Source organism: Tribolium castaneum, chromosome 8 (assembly GCF_031307605.1).
Source record: "Tribolium castaneum strain GA2 chromosome 8, icTriCast1.1, whole genome shotgun sequence".
NCBI classification, from domain to species: Eukaryota; Metazoa; Arthropoda; class Insecta; order Coleoptera; family Tenebrionidae; genus Tribolium; species Tribolium castaneum.
Genome location: NC_087401.1, coordinates 15600319 through 15618756, shown reverse-complemented (window position 1 = coordinate 15618756; position 18438 = coordinate 15600319). Strand labels below are relative to the sequence as shown.

At 30.9% G+C, this 18438-nt stretch overlaps 1 protein-coding gene across 18 annotated transcripts in view; it reads left to right on the top strand.

Moving 5' to 3' along the window:
* Positions 1–18438, top strand: part of LOC663587 (zinc finger protein 768) — a 107211-nt gene that overhangs the window by 72591 nt on the left and 16182 nt on the right. For 16 of the 18 annotated variants that reach the window (XM_015980883.2, XM_015980891.2, XM_064358327.1 and 13 more), the window contains one exon: positions 11324–11517. In XM_015980883.2, the coding sequence (XP_015836369.1) occupies positions 11324–11517 (194 nt within the window). The remainder of the gene's footprint in view (positions 1–11323; positions 11518–18438) is intronic. The other 2 variants (XM_015980890.2, XM_015980885.2) reach the window with 1 other exon arrangement.

Here is an 18438-nt window from a genome sequence, read left to right as displayed (position 1 = left end):
CTTGAAGATCTCTCTATTTTTTGGCCCAAAAACGCGCAAAATGCTCGCAAACTAAAATAACAGCAACTTTGAATTAATTAAAACGAAAAATAATGTCAGCTTTGAGTAATTTTAACGAATTTTTTTTAATTGTAGTTTTCATTAAGTAAAAAAAAATAATTAAAATTAGTCCTGGGCCTGCTAGATTCGTGCAGTGCGCCCCTTATCGGGCATTGATTTCGGTGAGCACCCCCGTATGATGTCCAAATGAAATATTTTTGTAGCGTCCAATCGTTCAATAACTTCCCGTCGACTTTTCGCTCTAATTACACGGTAAATATTTGATATGGTCGATTCTGGGTCAGTTTTAATCTCATTGTTTTTCTCTTGTAATTATATCGAGTTCAAAGGGCCCACCCTTTTAATAATATTTAGTCTGAGGAGAAAAAAACTTTTTCTCTTCGACTCTTCAGTCATAATTAAAAATCGATCTGGGGCACACATTTTTTCCGACTTGGAAATAGGGCAATGAGACAAGTCGCCCCTTCGCCGACTTAAAGGGTTAAAAAATGAGGGGATTTTCCCTAGTCGTTAAAGGGGTGCGATTTTTATTTCGCATTTCGACCACTAGTTAATATTCGGAGCAGTCGCTGCTCTATTATGAAAAAATTCAAATGTGCTCTCCTCCAATATATCAAATTAGAGCAGAAGCCCGCTTAATGACCGGAAAAACGGACGGGAAATTTTAAAAAGCTGCAAGAACGCCGAACTAATCGGCTTAAGCACGAACTTATTTGATCGGATTCTTTGCAACCGAACCGCTAAATCCGCCAAAAATCGCAAATACATTTACAATTTCGATGAATTAGGGCCATTACGGGCCATATTTCCATGGCTTGCTCATTTAAATTAAAGGTAATGGGAATAGGCGCACCAGCAAGCGATTTTCACACTTAATGTCAAACTATCCAAATGGACCAGTGGGTTTTCGGTGGGAAAACTGGACACTGAAAGGGAACAATCACGTGGACGGCTGCAGTGCACACGTATCGAACTGAAACTGCATCACCAAACACACATTATATTTTCTGATCGATTTGCAGGGATGCACGTGATTGTTGGGGGAAAAATACATTTTTAACACAACACTGACGAACAAACTGAAAAAGCTGCATTTTATTGTTTCACACAACTGAAAGTTTAAATTTTCAGTAAATTCCTGCTGAAGGATTTTTGAAAATCCAGCAATTAATTCGTGGCAGTTTTACCCATCCTTTGCAGGAACAGTTGGAAGACTTTCTAAAAAAGTGATGTTTTTTCAGCTGTTATTAAGTTCAGTTTTTCAGGATTTTTTGTAAGTCGTAATTTTTGTTAAAGCAGTGTTGGGAAAATTTCAGCCTCAATGGTGACGACATTCCTGCAAAAACAGTTTGAAAAACCCTGTTTAGAAAATAAATTACAAACGCAGGACACGATTCCTGCTGAAGTATTTTTGAAAAACTAGCAATTAATTCACAAAAGGCCATCCTTTGCAGGAACAGTTGGAAGACTTTCTAAAAAAGTATTATTTTTGCAGGATAAATAAATTTACAATTGGGTTATTTTTGAACGATTGCAAACAAAATACGAGTAGAAAATTTGCAGGAACTTAAAATTAAGTTGTAACAAAGTATACAACTAATTTCTTGCTAAAATTAACTTTTGTATCTGAAGTTTACTCATACCAGGAATCTCCATCTGATTTAAAATAGCTTGTCACTATGTTTTCTTTGCAGGAAAATTTTTTTTTCGAATATTTTTTTTTTATACGAATAACTAAAAGTTTCATTGTAAGATATGAAAATAAAGTGTTTTACATAAAAACCAGTCTTGTAGCAAGAAACTAATTTTCGAGAAGAAATTCTTGTATTTTTACGTCAGCTAAGTATCACTCTCTGCTAAAACTTGTTTTGAAATTTATAAACAGGACACAATTCCTGCAGAAAAAAATCAGGATTTTAGGAAAACCATTTTGTTTTTGTTCGAAATTATCTTAGTTTTACAAAACTTACCATTGTTCATTTAAAGGACTTTCTAAAAAAAAGTGTTGCTCCTGCAGGATAATGAAATATTTTACTGAACTGTAGATTTTCTAATTTGAGCAGGAATAAATTTCGATTAAAAAACTGCAGAAAAACAATAAAAAAAACAAAGCAATAGAAAGTAAGTTTAGTTTTCAGGATTTTTCAGAAATATTTTTCTGATGCAGTTAAATATGATTTTTGTCACAATTATCCTTACAGGAAAATATTTTTTTGAGTTCGTAAGAAAGACTGAAAAATTTCTTTCTTCGTACAAATGTAGGAAAGAAAAAGGTTTTCCTGCAACAAGAAATTCCTAAAAAAATGTGCCAAATACAAGTCAAAGGCTTTGTGAAATAGTGTGTTTTACATTAGAAAAATTTTTTGCAATTTTTTTCTAAAATTAAAATTTCCAAGCCAATCCTGTAGCAGAAAAATAATTTTCAAGAAAGAATTTCTGTATTTTTACGTCAGCAAAGCATCAATTTCTGCAAAAAAACCAGGACACGATTTCTGCAAAAAAAAAATCAAAATTTTTGGAAAACTAAAAAAAGTTTCAAAATTCATTGGAAGTTTTGTAATTACAACAGAAATGTAATTTTGAATGGATTATAAATAAAGAAAGAAAACTTGCAGGAAAACAATCGAGAATCAGCAGAAACACGAAATTTTTTTTTTCAGGAATTATATAATTATATCCTGCTCAAGGCAAATTGACTTTTGTGTTTGAAGTCATCTCCTTCTGATACAGCAAAAAATCGCTTGTGTCACGATTATTTTTGCAGGAAAATAATCCTGAAAAATACGTAATTCCTGCAGAACTTTTGTAGTTAGTGATAATTTTTTTGAAAAAAATCCCAAAAAATAAGTCAGGTACGAATAACCAAAGGCTGCTTCACAGTTTATAAGATTATTGTGTTTTGTAAGAATTGGAAACCTTTCTTGTTTAATTACTTAGCAGGATTTTAAAAATATGTCTCTTTACAGCAGGAATAACATTCCTGCTTTGTCAAAACAGTATACAAATTTTGGATAAAATTATATTTTAGCAAGCTTTTTCAGCGATTAATTTTTTTCAGGAGAAGCGAGTAGTTTTTTAAGCCAAATAATACTATTACTAATAATTTTGAAAAATAATTTTGAAAAACATTGGACAAAATAGTGTGATTTTTAATGTTAAAACACCACAATTTAATTTAATTTCGGCTTTTGTAAAAAATCGTGCTTGATTTTTGGATTTTCACCAAAACTTTCCGTCTACAACCACCGTAGGAAATGTTTTCGATGATTACCCCTTGTCTTCATTACGCTGATTCAATTGATGCTTTCAATGCAATTTCAGTGCTTCCAGTAATAGTTTCAGATTACACTCCTGTAAATTTTTAATCGAACGAATCGATTCACTCGCTTCGTCCACCAAAGAAACCATCAGTCGCCACAATTTTTCCACGTGTCCCTCACCCTCCTTAAAAAAAACAAAACCCACCACAATTCCCTGAATCGGCCATCAAAGCTCACTTCCCCTCTGGCTTTAAGTGGCACTTTTGACTAGTTTTCAGGAAGCGATTTGTATTCATCGCCTTGGCTATAATTTTCTCGGAAAACTCATTCCGATTGCGCTTATTTATACCAATTCCCGCATTTTTCCCGTTGCTGTTTTTCGGTCACGTCACCGGCCGACGTAACGTGTGAACATCGAAATCGGCACAATACTGTGTTCCGTTAGTACATAGGCAAAGCGCCGCCCTCTAGATATATCACATGTCCCTCCCCCGCCCCGCATTGCATTTTCCACCCCCTCTTTACCACATGCATGGTCGAACCCTATGCACACATTGCACCGGCCGCCATTTTGAATAATGGCAAAATTACGGAAAAATTCCAACGCACGATTGATCGGGACAGTCGCCGAAACAACTGAATAACGCCGGATTCAACCCCTTGAAGAAATTCATATGAATTTATTGGTGCGGTTGGAGGAAATGGCGCGAGAATTATTATACAAGGGTTGGGTTTTTTTTTTTGGGGAAAAATTCGGTTTCGGCCAAGGGTGGAAAATGCGCTAATTTGTTGCCCCGAGTTCTTATTTAAAGCGAGAAGGGTTGAGGAAAATTAAAAAAGCCATTTATGGTGATTACGCTTAAATATGAGCTTTAAAGCTGGTGTAAGAGCTTTACGTTTTTTACACCTGTTAAAGGGTGCGGATTTAACGACTTGCCATTTTTACGAGGGAGGCTGTGGAAAAATTGATACGTCTCTTGTTTTCGCGATTATTTCATTAAAATCGAGATTTTGGAGCTTTTAGCACAAAGAAATCGGTTTTTAGGCAAAATCACACGAGATTTTTGCTCAATTTGAGCCAAGATCTCAAAATCTGGGTCAATTTTCGGGTTAACCTCACTAACTAATCCCTGTTACAATGACTCAGGTTAGACAAAAAAACATGTTTTTTAAGGATTAGTCATTGATTTAGTCCAGAACCGAATATTTAACCATAATTTTAGCAAAATTATTTTTAATTAATGAATTGAATAAGTCACCGATTCAAAAAAAAACAGTGGTGAGCACAGAAATTTAATCACAAACTCTTAACCCAGGTTTAGTGTTTTGTTTATAATTAAAAATTCTTTACCAAAGTTTAAAGGTTAGAGTTTAACGCAAATTAATCTCAATTTTAAGAAAAACCAAGCTTGGTTTGTTAATCTTAACCCTGAGCAATTTCTATCTTTGTTCAAGTTTACTTGGATTAGCATTTAATTTTCAAGTTTGGACTCCTAGAAAACATATTCAAATATCTTTTGGTTAAAAATTCAGTTAGTAAATTACTTAATCAATCCAAAAATAAATAATCTACGTATGTGTCTAGACATAAATAAGCTCTAAATTAAATTCCCTTAAACGAAAACTTTAACCGAAACATTTAACTCGGGTTTTCTGTCTGGTTTAAAATTAAAAATTCTTTACCAGGGTTTAAAGGTTTGAGTTTAATCGATCAAAACTAGCAAAAGACTGGAATTCTGATTAAACTAACGCAAATTCATATTAATCTTGATAAAAATCAAGCATGGTATGTTAATCTTACCTGGTTTAGTATTTTAGTTTGCAAACTTGAACCTCTAAAAAAAATATTTAAATATAGTTTAGGTAAAAATTTAATTAAAAAATTAACGTGTCTAAATAATCCAAAATAAGTTTTAGCTTTTTGGTTAAGTGAAACATTTAACCCAGGTTTAGTGATCAAATATTCCCTATCAAACTTTGCACCAGACTAATATATGTTTATAAAAATTAACCCAAATTAATCTAAACCTAAGCGATACCTTGAATAGTTGTGATCCTAGGTTTGAATTTAGTTTAACAAACTCAGATTTGATTAAAATTGAACTTGTTTTGTTAATTTCAAACCTTCTTCAGGTTTACCTGACTCAGCATTTTAACTAGCAAACCTAGTAAAAAAAATGTTTAATCGCAGTTTGGGCAAAAATGTAATCAATAAATAACTTCATTTATTTATTTATTACTTTGCATAAAACCTAAGCCTTAAGCCTAGGCTGTCTTAAATACACATTAATAATTTAGGAAAATAAATTTGTATTCAAAAAAATAATCCGGCCTTAAATTAAAAGTTCTTTACCAAACCTTGAATACCATCACAGGTTTGGGTTTAATTTGAAAAACCTAGTAAATTAACCTAGAAGTAGGTTTAACTGAGATCTAGAAATAAACCTATCTAACCTAAATTTGATTAGGTTTAGGTTAATAAAAAAATCTTGTCTTAGGTTTATCAACCTAGATTATCGATCTTTGGGTCAAAACCTGAAAAATTTCTATTCTAAAACAGAAAATACAAAAAATAGCTCTCTTGACTAAAAAATTGTAAATAGTGTCAGGTGTACCAATTTTTTCCGCCGATTTATTCTCCCACAGTTGAGCTCGTTTCGCACTCGCACCCCTTTTTCCTTACTTTGAAATAGCCTCGAAGGAAACGAATAAATTCCGATTCGGATCGAAAAGCGTGTGTTGTATGTAAATGACCCGACATGTTTTAACCGAAGCATTAGTAAACCATGAAAATAAATTTCATCGTCCGAAAACGGATTGTAAATAAAAAATCCCCTTTCTCACATGTGCCTCATCGAACAGATGCTTCTCGGAGCAAAGAAAAAATGAACAAAAAGTGAAAGTACTAATAGCCATATTGCCGGTGATAGCATCAATTGTTTCGGATAAAGTTATTTAAAAATTGAACAGCCAACGTATAATCTTCGAGGAAGTCGCCTAATTGCGGTTACTTCTCCTACCTGGGGCGGATATTTGCCCAGAAAACGGTTAAATCTGGCTGTTTATTCTGGATTTTTTACACAGTTGTATGCATATGGTCAAGAGGTGCCCCTTGAATTAAACTAGAGTACCATCTGCTGGGTCATCGTGCGTAGGTACAAAAAAACAATTAAAGGAAAAAAGAGCGGACGCACCCCGGACGCATATCGAATGCGATAATGAGTTTTCATTGTGATATCATTCACCTTATTAACTAGACATATGTAAAGCAAGTCGAATTTTCGGCTTCGATTCACCCTAATTCCGTTTACTTAAAAAATACACTCGTCATTTCCTTTTTGTTTTGATTGAGACACGGCCCCCTTGATTAAACGGACGCCGATTTTTCCAATAATGGCGCTCTTTTCTATTCAATAACTCGCCTTTATTAAAAATATGTCACAGTTCGAAAGAATGTGGAATTAAAAAGTTTCGGTTTATTATTTCCATTAAATTGGACGTGAAATTCTTACCGATTTTTAATCCGTTGTGAGGCCGCTTTTATTAAAAGATAGAAGGGAATTTCAAATTAGGAAAAAATACACGAGGGATGGACGGAACTGGGACGGGAGGGATTCTTTATTTTATCTCAGACCGAAAATTGAACTCAAATCAAGTGCAAACTTAAATCAAACCTCATAATTGGCTGATAACTTAAAAAATAGTTTTACTGACTTATTCTTAACTCCATAATTTGGGTTAATTTCATCAAAATTTGGGTTAGGTTTAGCAAATGAAACCTAAATTGCGACCGCATCTAGTAAAAAATTCTAGACCTTAAACCTGGGTTAATACGTTCAAAAATCAAATCTGAGTTTGTTAAACTAAATTTAAACCTGGGATCAGAACTATTCAAGGTATCGCTTAGGTTTGATAAAGAATATTTTTTTCAAAAGAAGACACTAAACCTGGGTTAGGTACTTACGTCTTTAATTTTATTCTAACCTAAACAAATATAAGTTAAGGTTTGTTTAAAAATGAGTTATGTTTTAAACCTGTGTTTTAAATCATAGTCTTTTGTTAATTTTAATCGATTAAACTCAAACCTTTAAACTCTGGTAAAGAATGTTTTATTCTAAACCAGACATTAAACCTGGGTTAAATTTTATCTGTTAAAGTTTTCCTTCAAGTGAATTTAACTTAGAACTTATTTTTGAACCTAGATCATACGTAGATTATTTGTTTTTGGATTGATGAAATAATTTATTAATTAAACTTTAATCCAAAATAACATTTCAATATTTTTTTCTAAGGGTTCAAGTTTGAAAATTAAAATGCAAAACAAAATAAGCCTGAACAAAGGTAGATGATTGCTCAGGTTTAATTTTAATTAAAACCCCAGTTTTCTGCTAGTTTTGATCAATTAAACTCAGATTTTTAAACTTTGTTAAAGAATTTTTAATGCTAAACCAGACACTAAACCTGGGTTAAATGATTTTATTCAAGTTTTCGTTTAAGTGAATTTAAACTGAGAGGTTATTTTTGTCTAGACTCATACGTAGATTATTTGTTTTTAGATTGATTAAGTAATCTATTGATTAAATTTTTACCCAAAATATATTTAAATATTTTATTATTTTTTCTGAACAAAGAACAATGCTTGAACAAAAGTTGCTCAGGTTTAAGATTAACATACCAAGCATGATTTTTATCAAGTTTAAGATTAATTTGCGTTAATTATAAGCAAAATCCTGGTCTTCAAACTTGGGTTAAATGTTTCGTTCAATTTAACTGAGGGTTTATTTTTGTCTAGACACAGGCGTAGATTGGTTGTTTTTGGATTGATTAAGTAATTCACTAACTGAATTTTTAACCAAAAGATATATATCTTATAAATAATAAATAATAAATTATATATATATATATATATATATATATATATATATATATATATATATATATAAATATATAAATATATTTTCAAGGAGTCCAAGCTTGAAAATTAAATGCTAACCCAAGTAAGCCTGAACAAAGATAGAAATTGCGCAGGGTTAAGATTAACAAACCAGGCATGGTTTTTCCTAAGATTAAGATTAATTTGCTAAAACTCTAATGTTTAAACTTTGATAAACAATTTTTAATTCTAAACAAAACACTAAACCTGGATTAAGAAATTTTGATTAAATTTCCGTGCTCATCACTATTTTTTTTTGATTTTTTTTTTGAATCAGTGACTTATTTAATTCATTAATTAAAAATAATTTTGCTAAAATTATGGTTAAATATTTGGTTCTAGATAATCAATGTAAAAAACCTTAACAAAACATGATTTTTGTCTAATCTGAGTCACTTTAACAGAACTCATAGTTTGCTGTCTTTGGGATTAGCTAGTGAGGTTAACCTGAAAATTGACCCAGATTTTGAGATCTTGGCTAAAATTGAGCAAAAATCTCGTGTAGGAGTCCAAACTTGAAAATTAAATGCTAACCCAAGTAAACCTTAACAAAGATAGAACTTGCTCAGGGTTAAGATTAACAAACCAAGCATGGTTTTTCTCAAGTTTTTATTTTTTATTTTAATTTTTTTAGATCAATTTAGGAGTCTGAAGTAATTGATCTGAATGATTTTTGACGAATTACTTGTTTTATCTGTGACTTTTTTTGTAAATTTTGTTTAGTTTACGTGACGTTGCAGTAATATTTAGCTGTTTCGCTTGAATGAATGAAGATTTGTGTTGGTTATTTTAATTTTTTTTAAACGGTCGCATCGCCGGCATATGGCGTATGCAAGCCAAGCAAGAATAATTACTTCTTATTCAAGTACACCTTTTCGGTCCGAGCCACCCACTATATTAATACGTTTCGGGCCCCTTGCGTATTGTTTCAAGGGGAACACCTGCCCCCGAAAACCGGGGGCCCCTAACCCGGAACAGGTGAGTAGTGAACGTGTGATTAAAGATACCACATGGCTCAGGATGGGTGTGTTGATTTTTTTTAATGCTATCTCTCACGATTATTTTATCGAGGGGCCTTCACACTCTGATTTAAACAGCTATAATTTGAGATGTCGTTGAGATTTCGGTCAGGTGGCGTAATTTACACTTGGGCTTCCAAGACGATGAAAAATGTGAGGGGATTACGACGCGCAAAAAGATTAAAATCGGTAATTGCCGCAAAGGGGCGATAAATATCGAATGGCTTAAGCGGAAAATTAAAAAAGCGGTTTCTAAAAAAGCCTACATCGAAAAAAAAACGCTGTAAAAATTTGGTAACTTAACCCAAGTTCGAGAATTATTCAGATTAAATAAATATTTTCGAATCAATTAAAACCCCAGGTGATATATTTAATATTTCTTAAGCCGCTCTTAAACCTTTCGTGAAGGTATTACGTAGTTTGAGTAAAAGTTTAAACAACAAATAACTTGAACTAAAAATAATTCGTTTAAAGCACAAAATTGTTCTTTAAACCTGGACATTAGTTCTAGACTTGACTGCATATTTTAATTTGTTTGAGTTTCATTTACTAAACTTAATCCTAAACCAGTCCAAAAACAAGTAATCTACTAAACTCTAAAGTTTAGATAGCAAACCTAGGTTTCTAAAAATATATTTAAGCACAATATTTAGACAAATATTTTAGCAACAAATCAACAATTCAAATGATTAGAATTAAACGTTCTTTATTATACCTTGAAACAAGGTAAACTTTTGCTAGAAATTAATCCAAATTAATTTAAACCTGGGCGATACTTAACCCAATTTAATGTAAACCTCAAGATTACCTAAAACTAAACATATTTTAATTTGTTTGAGTTTCATTTACTAATCTTAACTCTAAATTTTTTGGGTTAACATTAACCCAAATTAATCAAAACCGGTCGAAAAACAAGTTAGCCACAAAGTACAAAAGATTAAAATCTAGACAAAAATAAGTCACCGTGTTTTTTCAGTGGTGACAAATAAATTTAAACAAAAACACTTAACCCAAGTTTAGTGTTTAAGATTAAAAACCCAAATTAATTAATTAATCCTGATTAGTAGATTAGGCTCTACTTAGATTTGATAAAATGTTACGCTATTCTCAAACCTAAAAAAATTATCTAAAGGCTGGGTCAGGTATACGTAACTCAGCAAACCTAGGTTTCTAAAAATTATATTTAAGCACAATTTAGGCAAAGATTTTATTAACAAATAACTCGATATTTTTAAAAAAAATTGAAGTAATTTTTTTAACAAAACAAATGATAAAACACTTAACCCAGGTTTAGTATCTTCTTCAGAGTTAAATATATTTTATTAAACCTGAAAGCAACGTAAATGTTTGTTAAAAATTAACCCAAATTATACCTTGGATCGTTTTTATATCAGGTTTGGCTTTATTTTAACTGACTTTAATTATTATCGCAACTAAAATAATCTAAAAATCTATAAACAGATAAAGAAAACCGTGTAATCAAACTCCGAGTTTAGATTAAAAAATAAGTTATTTATAATTAAACCTAAGTTCACAATTCGTTTTAGGTATAAAAATAATAAATTTAAACCGATTAATTTAACCATAAAATGATCTAAAAAAATAATGTCTGATACAAAGAATGTAAGAAAATAATAGAAAAAAATCGCTTGGCTTCAATTCAGAAGATCTTCTAGAAGATGCAGGTTTAACTACACATGTTGTTACAAATTTAACTATAATGTGACCTCAGATTAGGTTTAGTTAAGTAAATATTGCGTCAAAAAATTAACCTTAATTTAGGTTTATCTGAGTTAGCAGTTTAGTTCGCAATCTTAAAAAATAACCGTAATTGGAACAAAAACTTAATTAATTAATTAATTAAATTTAATTAAAGTGTCGCTATCTTATATTTTCATTGAGCACAACTTAACGGACCAATTTCCTGCTTGATTAACTAAATAATAATGCATTTTTCCGCAGATTACGTAACCATGTAAAATTTCAGTTCATTCGGCCAACTTGTATTTTCTCAAATTTGGCTCGAAAAAAATGAGTGTGATTTTTTTCAGGTGAGAGGCCCTACAAGTGCCACTTGCCTGACTGCGGAAGGGCCTTTATCCAACTGTCCAACCTTCAGCAGCATCTCAGAAACCACGACGCTCAGGTCGAAAGGGCCAAAAACAGGCCCTTCCACTGCACCATCTGTGGAAAAGGGTTCGCCACCGAGTCCAGTCTAAGGACCCATACGTCGAAAGTAAGCCATGTATGTATACACAGTTTTTTTTAATTTTTTTGGGGGGTTTTGGTTTTTTGTGTTTTGGTTTTGAGGCCGGAAAGTGTGGCAAAAATGGTATTGAGACTTGATTTTCACGCGAAAAAAGCATTTACATGAACATTAAAGTTTAAGATTAATAAATTATCCATTAATGAACGTTTAAGTTTAACCTACATTTATTTATGCTAATTTTTCCGCTAATTACACTCTTACTAACATGTTTTAATTAGCATTTTATTATTTTGTGCGATTTTTTGATTAATTGGCGACAAATTGGGATCAGAGAATCGGGTTTAAAACTAAACTTGACAATAGAGTTGGTGAAAAGTTTGTTGCGCGCCCTAACCTTCGGTAATTAAATGCACGAGTTGATGTTTTAACACACAAGTGACGATAATGTATCGAAGAGGAAGTTGTAAATCGTATCAAACCACTCGACAACACACCACTTTATAGTTTTCTATTTAAATTCCGACAAGTAACAAATTAATTAACGAGATGCTTGGAAAAAAGTTTCAATGCCAAGTTCGAAATGCAACCTGAAAATTTGATGATAAACCCGACGCAATCGATTCGGGTCAATTAACCCGGAATTCAATTAATAATCACCTTGAAGGACAATGCCAGACACTTTCCGGACTCTTTTTCACTTATCACTTTTCCGTAAGATTATCTTAATTCACACACTGTCGATTTATTGTTGATTATTATTATGGTTTTGCATTATTTTTGGTTTTGGTTTAATGGTTTTGTTGGGGTGGCAACAGTGCGCACCGATCTATCCTCTCCCAACCCTGATATTAAACCCCGAATTTTAACCAAAAATAATATCAAGTGAATCCTCCACCCAGTTATTTGCTGGTTAAACGGTTTTTTTTAGCTGAGAGTTAAGGCTTTCAGTTAACTGTAACCAAAATCTATTATTAACTAACTAGTGACTCATGACTTCTGTCGGCAACTAAGTGGACAAATAGCTGCGTCAATTCGCCAATGTTTACCGTTTAAATAGCTAATTTACAAAAAAATGGTAAGGTTAAACCAGATGTCAAAAAACCGGTTAATTAACCAAAAATTTAATTTTTATGTTTATGACCGTTAAATTAACTAAAATTCTACATTTTAGGTTTTATTAACTAAAAGATTAACTAAAAACTATCAAATTTTCTTGATAAACTGAGCGCTTGCAACTGGCTGCGTTAAAGTAGTTGGATAAAATTTCGGGTTAGTTAAGAGGTAAAAATTGGTTATTAACTAAATGGTTAACTAAGTCAGTTAAGAAATTAAACTATTTTTAACAAAATAAAATTTTATCGAGAAAAAAACCATCAATTAATTGGTACAACTACATACCTGGAAATGGATAGTTAAAAGTTAATAAAAAACTATGTGACTTGAGGAAAAAACAGATTCAAGATATAACTAGTTATCCATTTTTACAGTTTGGGCCAAAATGTGTTATTAATTAACTAACAAACCATGGACTTGTGTCAGTAACTAATACGTGAGGTCTCCAAAATGTGAAATATAACTAAAACACCTAAGACTGGTTGGTTAACTGTTCAATTTAACTAAAGTTTCAGTGAAAAATAACTAACTTCCTAAAAAAATTACAAGTTTGAGTCGAGTAATAAAAATTAGTTTATTAACCAGAAATCGACTTTTTATGATTATGACTGTCAAATTAACTAACTGTTTGAGAGATTTAGTTATTTAATTAATACCACAAAGTAATTAAAAAACAGCTGAAATTCAACTAAAAAATTAACAAAAAACTATCAAAAACTATGAAAATATATGAAAAAAAATTCAGTTTAGTTAAAGAAAAAAATTCTGTTATTAACTAACCGTAACCAAAAACTAGCTAACTATTTTTGACAGAATGAAATTTTTTTGAGAAAATGGATAGTTTTCAATAATTTAGTTAAAAGTTAGGTACTACTTAGTTAATATTTAGTTAATAAAAAATTAAGTGGCATATAAATGAACTGAATTTTGACATTTAACTAATTGAAATTTTTTTGTATAATTATTTTTTTTGGTTTTGAGGACAAAAACAACTAATCGGTTCAATTAACTACAAAAATAGCTAGTTATTCATTTATATTTACATTTAGTTAACAGGTACCACTTAGTTAATAAATTTTTTTTTAGCTAGAATTCAAAATAACCACGGTTTGTTAACTAAAAATTGTTTTTTTCTTAAAATAACTGATGTCTAATATTTATTAACTTATCCAAAACCAGGTTTAACTCAAAAGTAGACGTGTAAGATTCTGAAGCTTTCACACTTAAAAAACAAACTTTTTTGGTAAAAATTCAGTAATACTTAGCTGATACGTGGTTAATCTCTGAAATTATAATTAGTTAAAACTTAACTGAATTAACTATAAAGCATTAAAAAATAACAAACTTTTGTTAAAAAGTACTCATTATTCTACATTTTAAAAAAAATCCGTTAGCTTTTATTAATTAAAATAAGTTAACTTAACGGAAATTATAGCAATTTCATTGAATATTTCATAGTAAGTAAAAAAACAACTGCTAATAACTAATTAATCACAGTTACCTTATTTGTTTGGTCGAAAAATACTTCAAGCTTTTAATATTCCTAGGTATTTTAACTAAAAATTGCAATTTTTGCTGTATTAAAAAACAGGACCGGCTTAAGCTATGTTGTATAACAAAATACCAAACCTAAACTAACTAACTAACTTATTTATAGTTAAAAATTGCTGCTATTTAGTTAAGATAATCAACGTTTATTACCAATACAGGACCATGTTAAGCCTTAAAGAGTGAAAAATAATTTTCACAAATTAATGCCCATTCCAAACTGTATTTTTGATAAAAACTATTTAATAAATACAACAAACTACTTGAAAAACACTGTTTTTTATTAAAAAGTAGTTATTTTACATCTGCTTTAGTCAAAAATTTCAACAAATGAAAATGCTCAGAACTTGCATGTTTTTGAAAAAAATCAAAAAATTAAAAATGTCTCAACGTAATTAAGAAAAAAAGTAGCAAATTTTTAGAATCAACTACATTTTATTAAAATTTTAGTTAAATGGTCAAAAAAAAATCATACTGGTTTAAGCGAAAATCAATAAATAAAATCTCCAATTAACTTCTTTAATGCGAAAAATTTTCACGAAACTATTTAAAAATAAGTTTTTTAATAAAATACTTTCTATTTTAGCTAAAAATTTTACAAAATTCTTAAAAAAAAATTCCATGCTTGAAAAACGCAGGCCCGTCTGTAGTCCTCGTTTTCAATTAGCTAATTGTGTGAATAATCCCCGAAAATGATTAAGAAAAAGATGCGTGTACTGAAGACATTAAAAAAGATCGCATGTCGGGCCGCATTCAGTTTTAACCCTTTTGTATAGTCCGGTCCGTTATTGCTGTTAAGTTTTCGATAATTAACCTGAATTATGATCCCGCGTTTTCCAGCGCGCACGTCTCCAATCCTGATTACGACTACCTACTTTATATTAAGACAATAGCAATATAGTTTTCTTTAATTTATTTGAAAAATAAAATATAGCGACCGGAACCAAACATAAAACAACTTTTCCTAATTTACGGCGAGAATTTTTTCTCCAACCACCGGAGAAATTAATTACTTACCACAGACCTGATTATTATGATTACAGAAAGGGGTTTGGATTTTTTACGTTGCGGCGATCGATCCAATAGTTGCTAAAAAATACCAACAGTTTTTGCGCAATTTGTAACGAGGATTTGCTGTCAGGGTTTTGATTGATTAGCGTTTCTTCGATCAAATTACGCGGAATTCGAACGTAACGAGGGAAATAATTGCGATTTTTCAGCCGGGAGGAAAGTCCGACTTACCGCCCTTTTCGCCGATTTATGAATGGATTTTTGTGTAGTTCAGCCGTCGCTGAATTTATGTAAGAGCGTTGCATGCTTGGGAGCATTTTGTGATTTTTCCCATAAAGCATTTAAAGCATTCTGTCATACAATATGCTCTAATTCTGTCATTTGTCAAATTTTTTCAATGTAAATTATGATCCGAGTCGCAACGGCAATAAATAAGAGAGATAATTGCCCGCTTACAAAATAGTGGCCATTTAACGTCCCAAGTTGGTAAAAGTGCGCTAATAAAATTCGTCCAGTAATTAAGGGGAAAATATTCGAACAAATCGCGTTATTTATGTCAAAATCGAGCGCTTGTGCAATTGCACATTGTCCGTGCCAGTTAATTCCGAGCAAATTTCGATTCTTTTCAATTAAATCGAATAATAATCAGCGACTTTCTCTTTCGCGCCCCGCTTTATTTTCAGATTAAAAATCGAAATCTCGGCGGCGTGGCGTTGTGATGGTGTGGCTTTTTTCCGCCCCCTCAAGCCGGGAAAATGTATTTCTTCGGTTTTATTAAAAGTGTGAGAAAGTCCGCACCTGCCGTCATCTATATAAAGAAACGAAATTAAAAATTGTTCGAGTAGAAACGGCCGGTAATTTCGTAAATAAATCCTAGCGAAAAAACCACATCGATCCGAAACACTAACACACTTTTCACCCCTTTCAAGGGGCGAAAGTCGTAAGGAGGGCAGGGCCGGACTGGGCTTTTTCGCCCGATATGTTTAAATTTCTTGATTTTTTTCCTACACACATAAAAACAACAACAAAAAACTGTGATTCCCTTGAAAAATCCATATTGTGAAGCCGAGGCGAAGCCGAGGCCTGTAATTTATTAGCTAATTTTTTTACATAAACAATGACTAATTTTTGGATTTATTTAAAAAATAAACAAACAAAAAATCCTTTTTTTCTCATAAACATACTAAAAAGACAATTTCTGGTACTTTAAATGTCATTTCGTGAAACCTCTTAACACCGTATTTCTTCAAAAGAACAAAAATCTCTGAGATATTGTTCGAGTTTTTTTTTTATTTAAAAGTAAACACCTGAAGCGAGTACCAACACTTACACTGTCTTTGTTCTAAAAAAGGAAAAATATCAGATATTTTGAAGCCGAGGTCTGTAATCTATTAGCTTTTTTCTTAATTTTTTTATGTAAACTAAGACTAGTTTTTGAATTTACATAAAAAATAAACTATACCTCCTTGTAGTTGTATGTTATAGTAAGTTAAAAAAAATTGTTTTTCTTATTTTTTTATTTTTTTTCCATCTTTCAGTTTCTGTTTTGGCCAGTTTCTTTATTTAATCAGATAATTATGTTCTTTGTGTTTTTTTTTTAATTTAAAACTAAACATCTGAAACAAAAAAACAAAAATATGAGATATTTTGAAGCCGAGGCGAAGCCGAGGTCTGTAACCTATTAGCTGTTTTCTTATTTTTTTTTAAATAAACTATGACTAATTTTTGAATTTATATAAAAAATAAACTTTACTCGTAGTTGTTTCTAGTAGGCTGTAGTAAGTTAAAAAAAATTTTTTGTTTTTTTTATCCATTTTTATTTTTTTTTACCTTTCAATTTTCGCTTTTGTCCAATTTTTTTTTAACTCAGATAATTATATTGTTCGTGTTTTTTTTAATTCAAAAGTACACATTTGAAGTAAACAAGAAAAATCTGATATTTTGAAGTCGAGGCGAAGCCGAGGTGTGTAACCTATTAGCTGTTTTCTTAATTTTTTTTATAAACTAAGGACCGGTTTATAAAAGCGTCATTATTTTAATCTGCCATTAAATGCGTGATTAACTGGTCACATGACCAAATTTAACCAATTTGATTGGTCCATTCGCGTTGTTAGCTTTTAACAACAAATCAGATTTTAACAAAGCATTCTACAAACCGGTCCTAAGACTAATTTCTTAGTTTCTTATGCCCAAAAAAATGCCAATAAAACACTCAAAAGCATAGAAAAAAAGACAATTTTTAATAGTTTAAGTGTAATTTTGTGAAGCCTTTTAACACTGTATTTCTACGGAAGAAAAAAATCTCTGATAAAATGTTCATGTTTTTTTTAATTTAAGAATAAACACCTGAAGCAAACAGCTGGAATTGTTACTTAGACCGTTTTACTTCTAAAAAAATATCCGATATGTTGAAGCCGAGGCGAAGCCGAGGCCTATAATCAATTAGCTACTTTCTTATTTTTTTTTTAGATAAACTAAGATTAATTTTAAAAATTACACAAAAAATAAACTATACTTGTAGTTGTCTCTAGTATGTTGTACTAAATTAAAAAATGTAATTTTTTTATTTTCTTATCTCTTTATATTTATTTTTCTTTTTATTTTTCAGTCTCCGCTTTTTCCAGTTTCTTTTTTTTGTATATTTATGTCCCAAAAAAAATGCCAAAAAACGTCCAAAAACATACAAAAAGACAACATCCAGTAGGCATTTGAATGTCATTTCGTGAAACGTCTTAACACAGTATTTCTATGAAAAAAAAAACTCTGATATAATGTTTGTTTTTTTTTAATTTAAGAATAAACACTTGAAGTAATCTACTTAGACTGTCTTTCATCTAAAAATAAAAGAATACCTGATATTTTGAACCCGAGGCGAAGCCGAGGGCTGTAATAAATAATAATCTATTAACTGTTTTCTTATTTTTTTTTTTAGATAAACTACGACTAATTTTTAAATTTACATAAAAAATAAACTATACTCGTAGCTGTGTTTAATATATTGTAGTAAGTTACAAAAAAATCTTGTTTTTCTTACCCTTTTTATTTTTTTTCCATCTTTCGTACTATCCGCTTGTGTCCAGATTATTTTTTTTTATTTTTTTGTGTCCAGAGAAATGCCAATAAAACGCTCAAAAGCATAAAAAAGACAATTTTCCGTACTTTAAAAACGTCATTTCGTTCATATTTAGGATAAAATTAAAGATAACTCAATCAAGCCGAGGCTCTAATTTTTTTAAACCAACAAAAAGTAATTTTTCAACTGTACTCTTAGTTGTTTTCTCAACC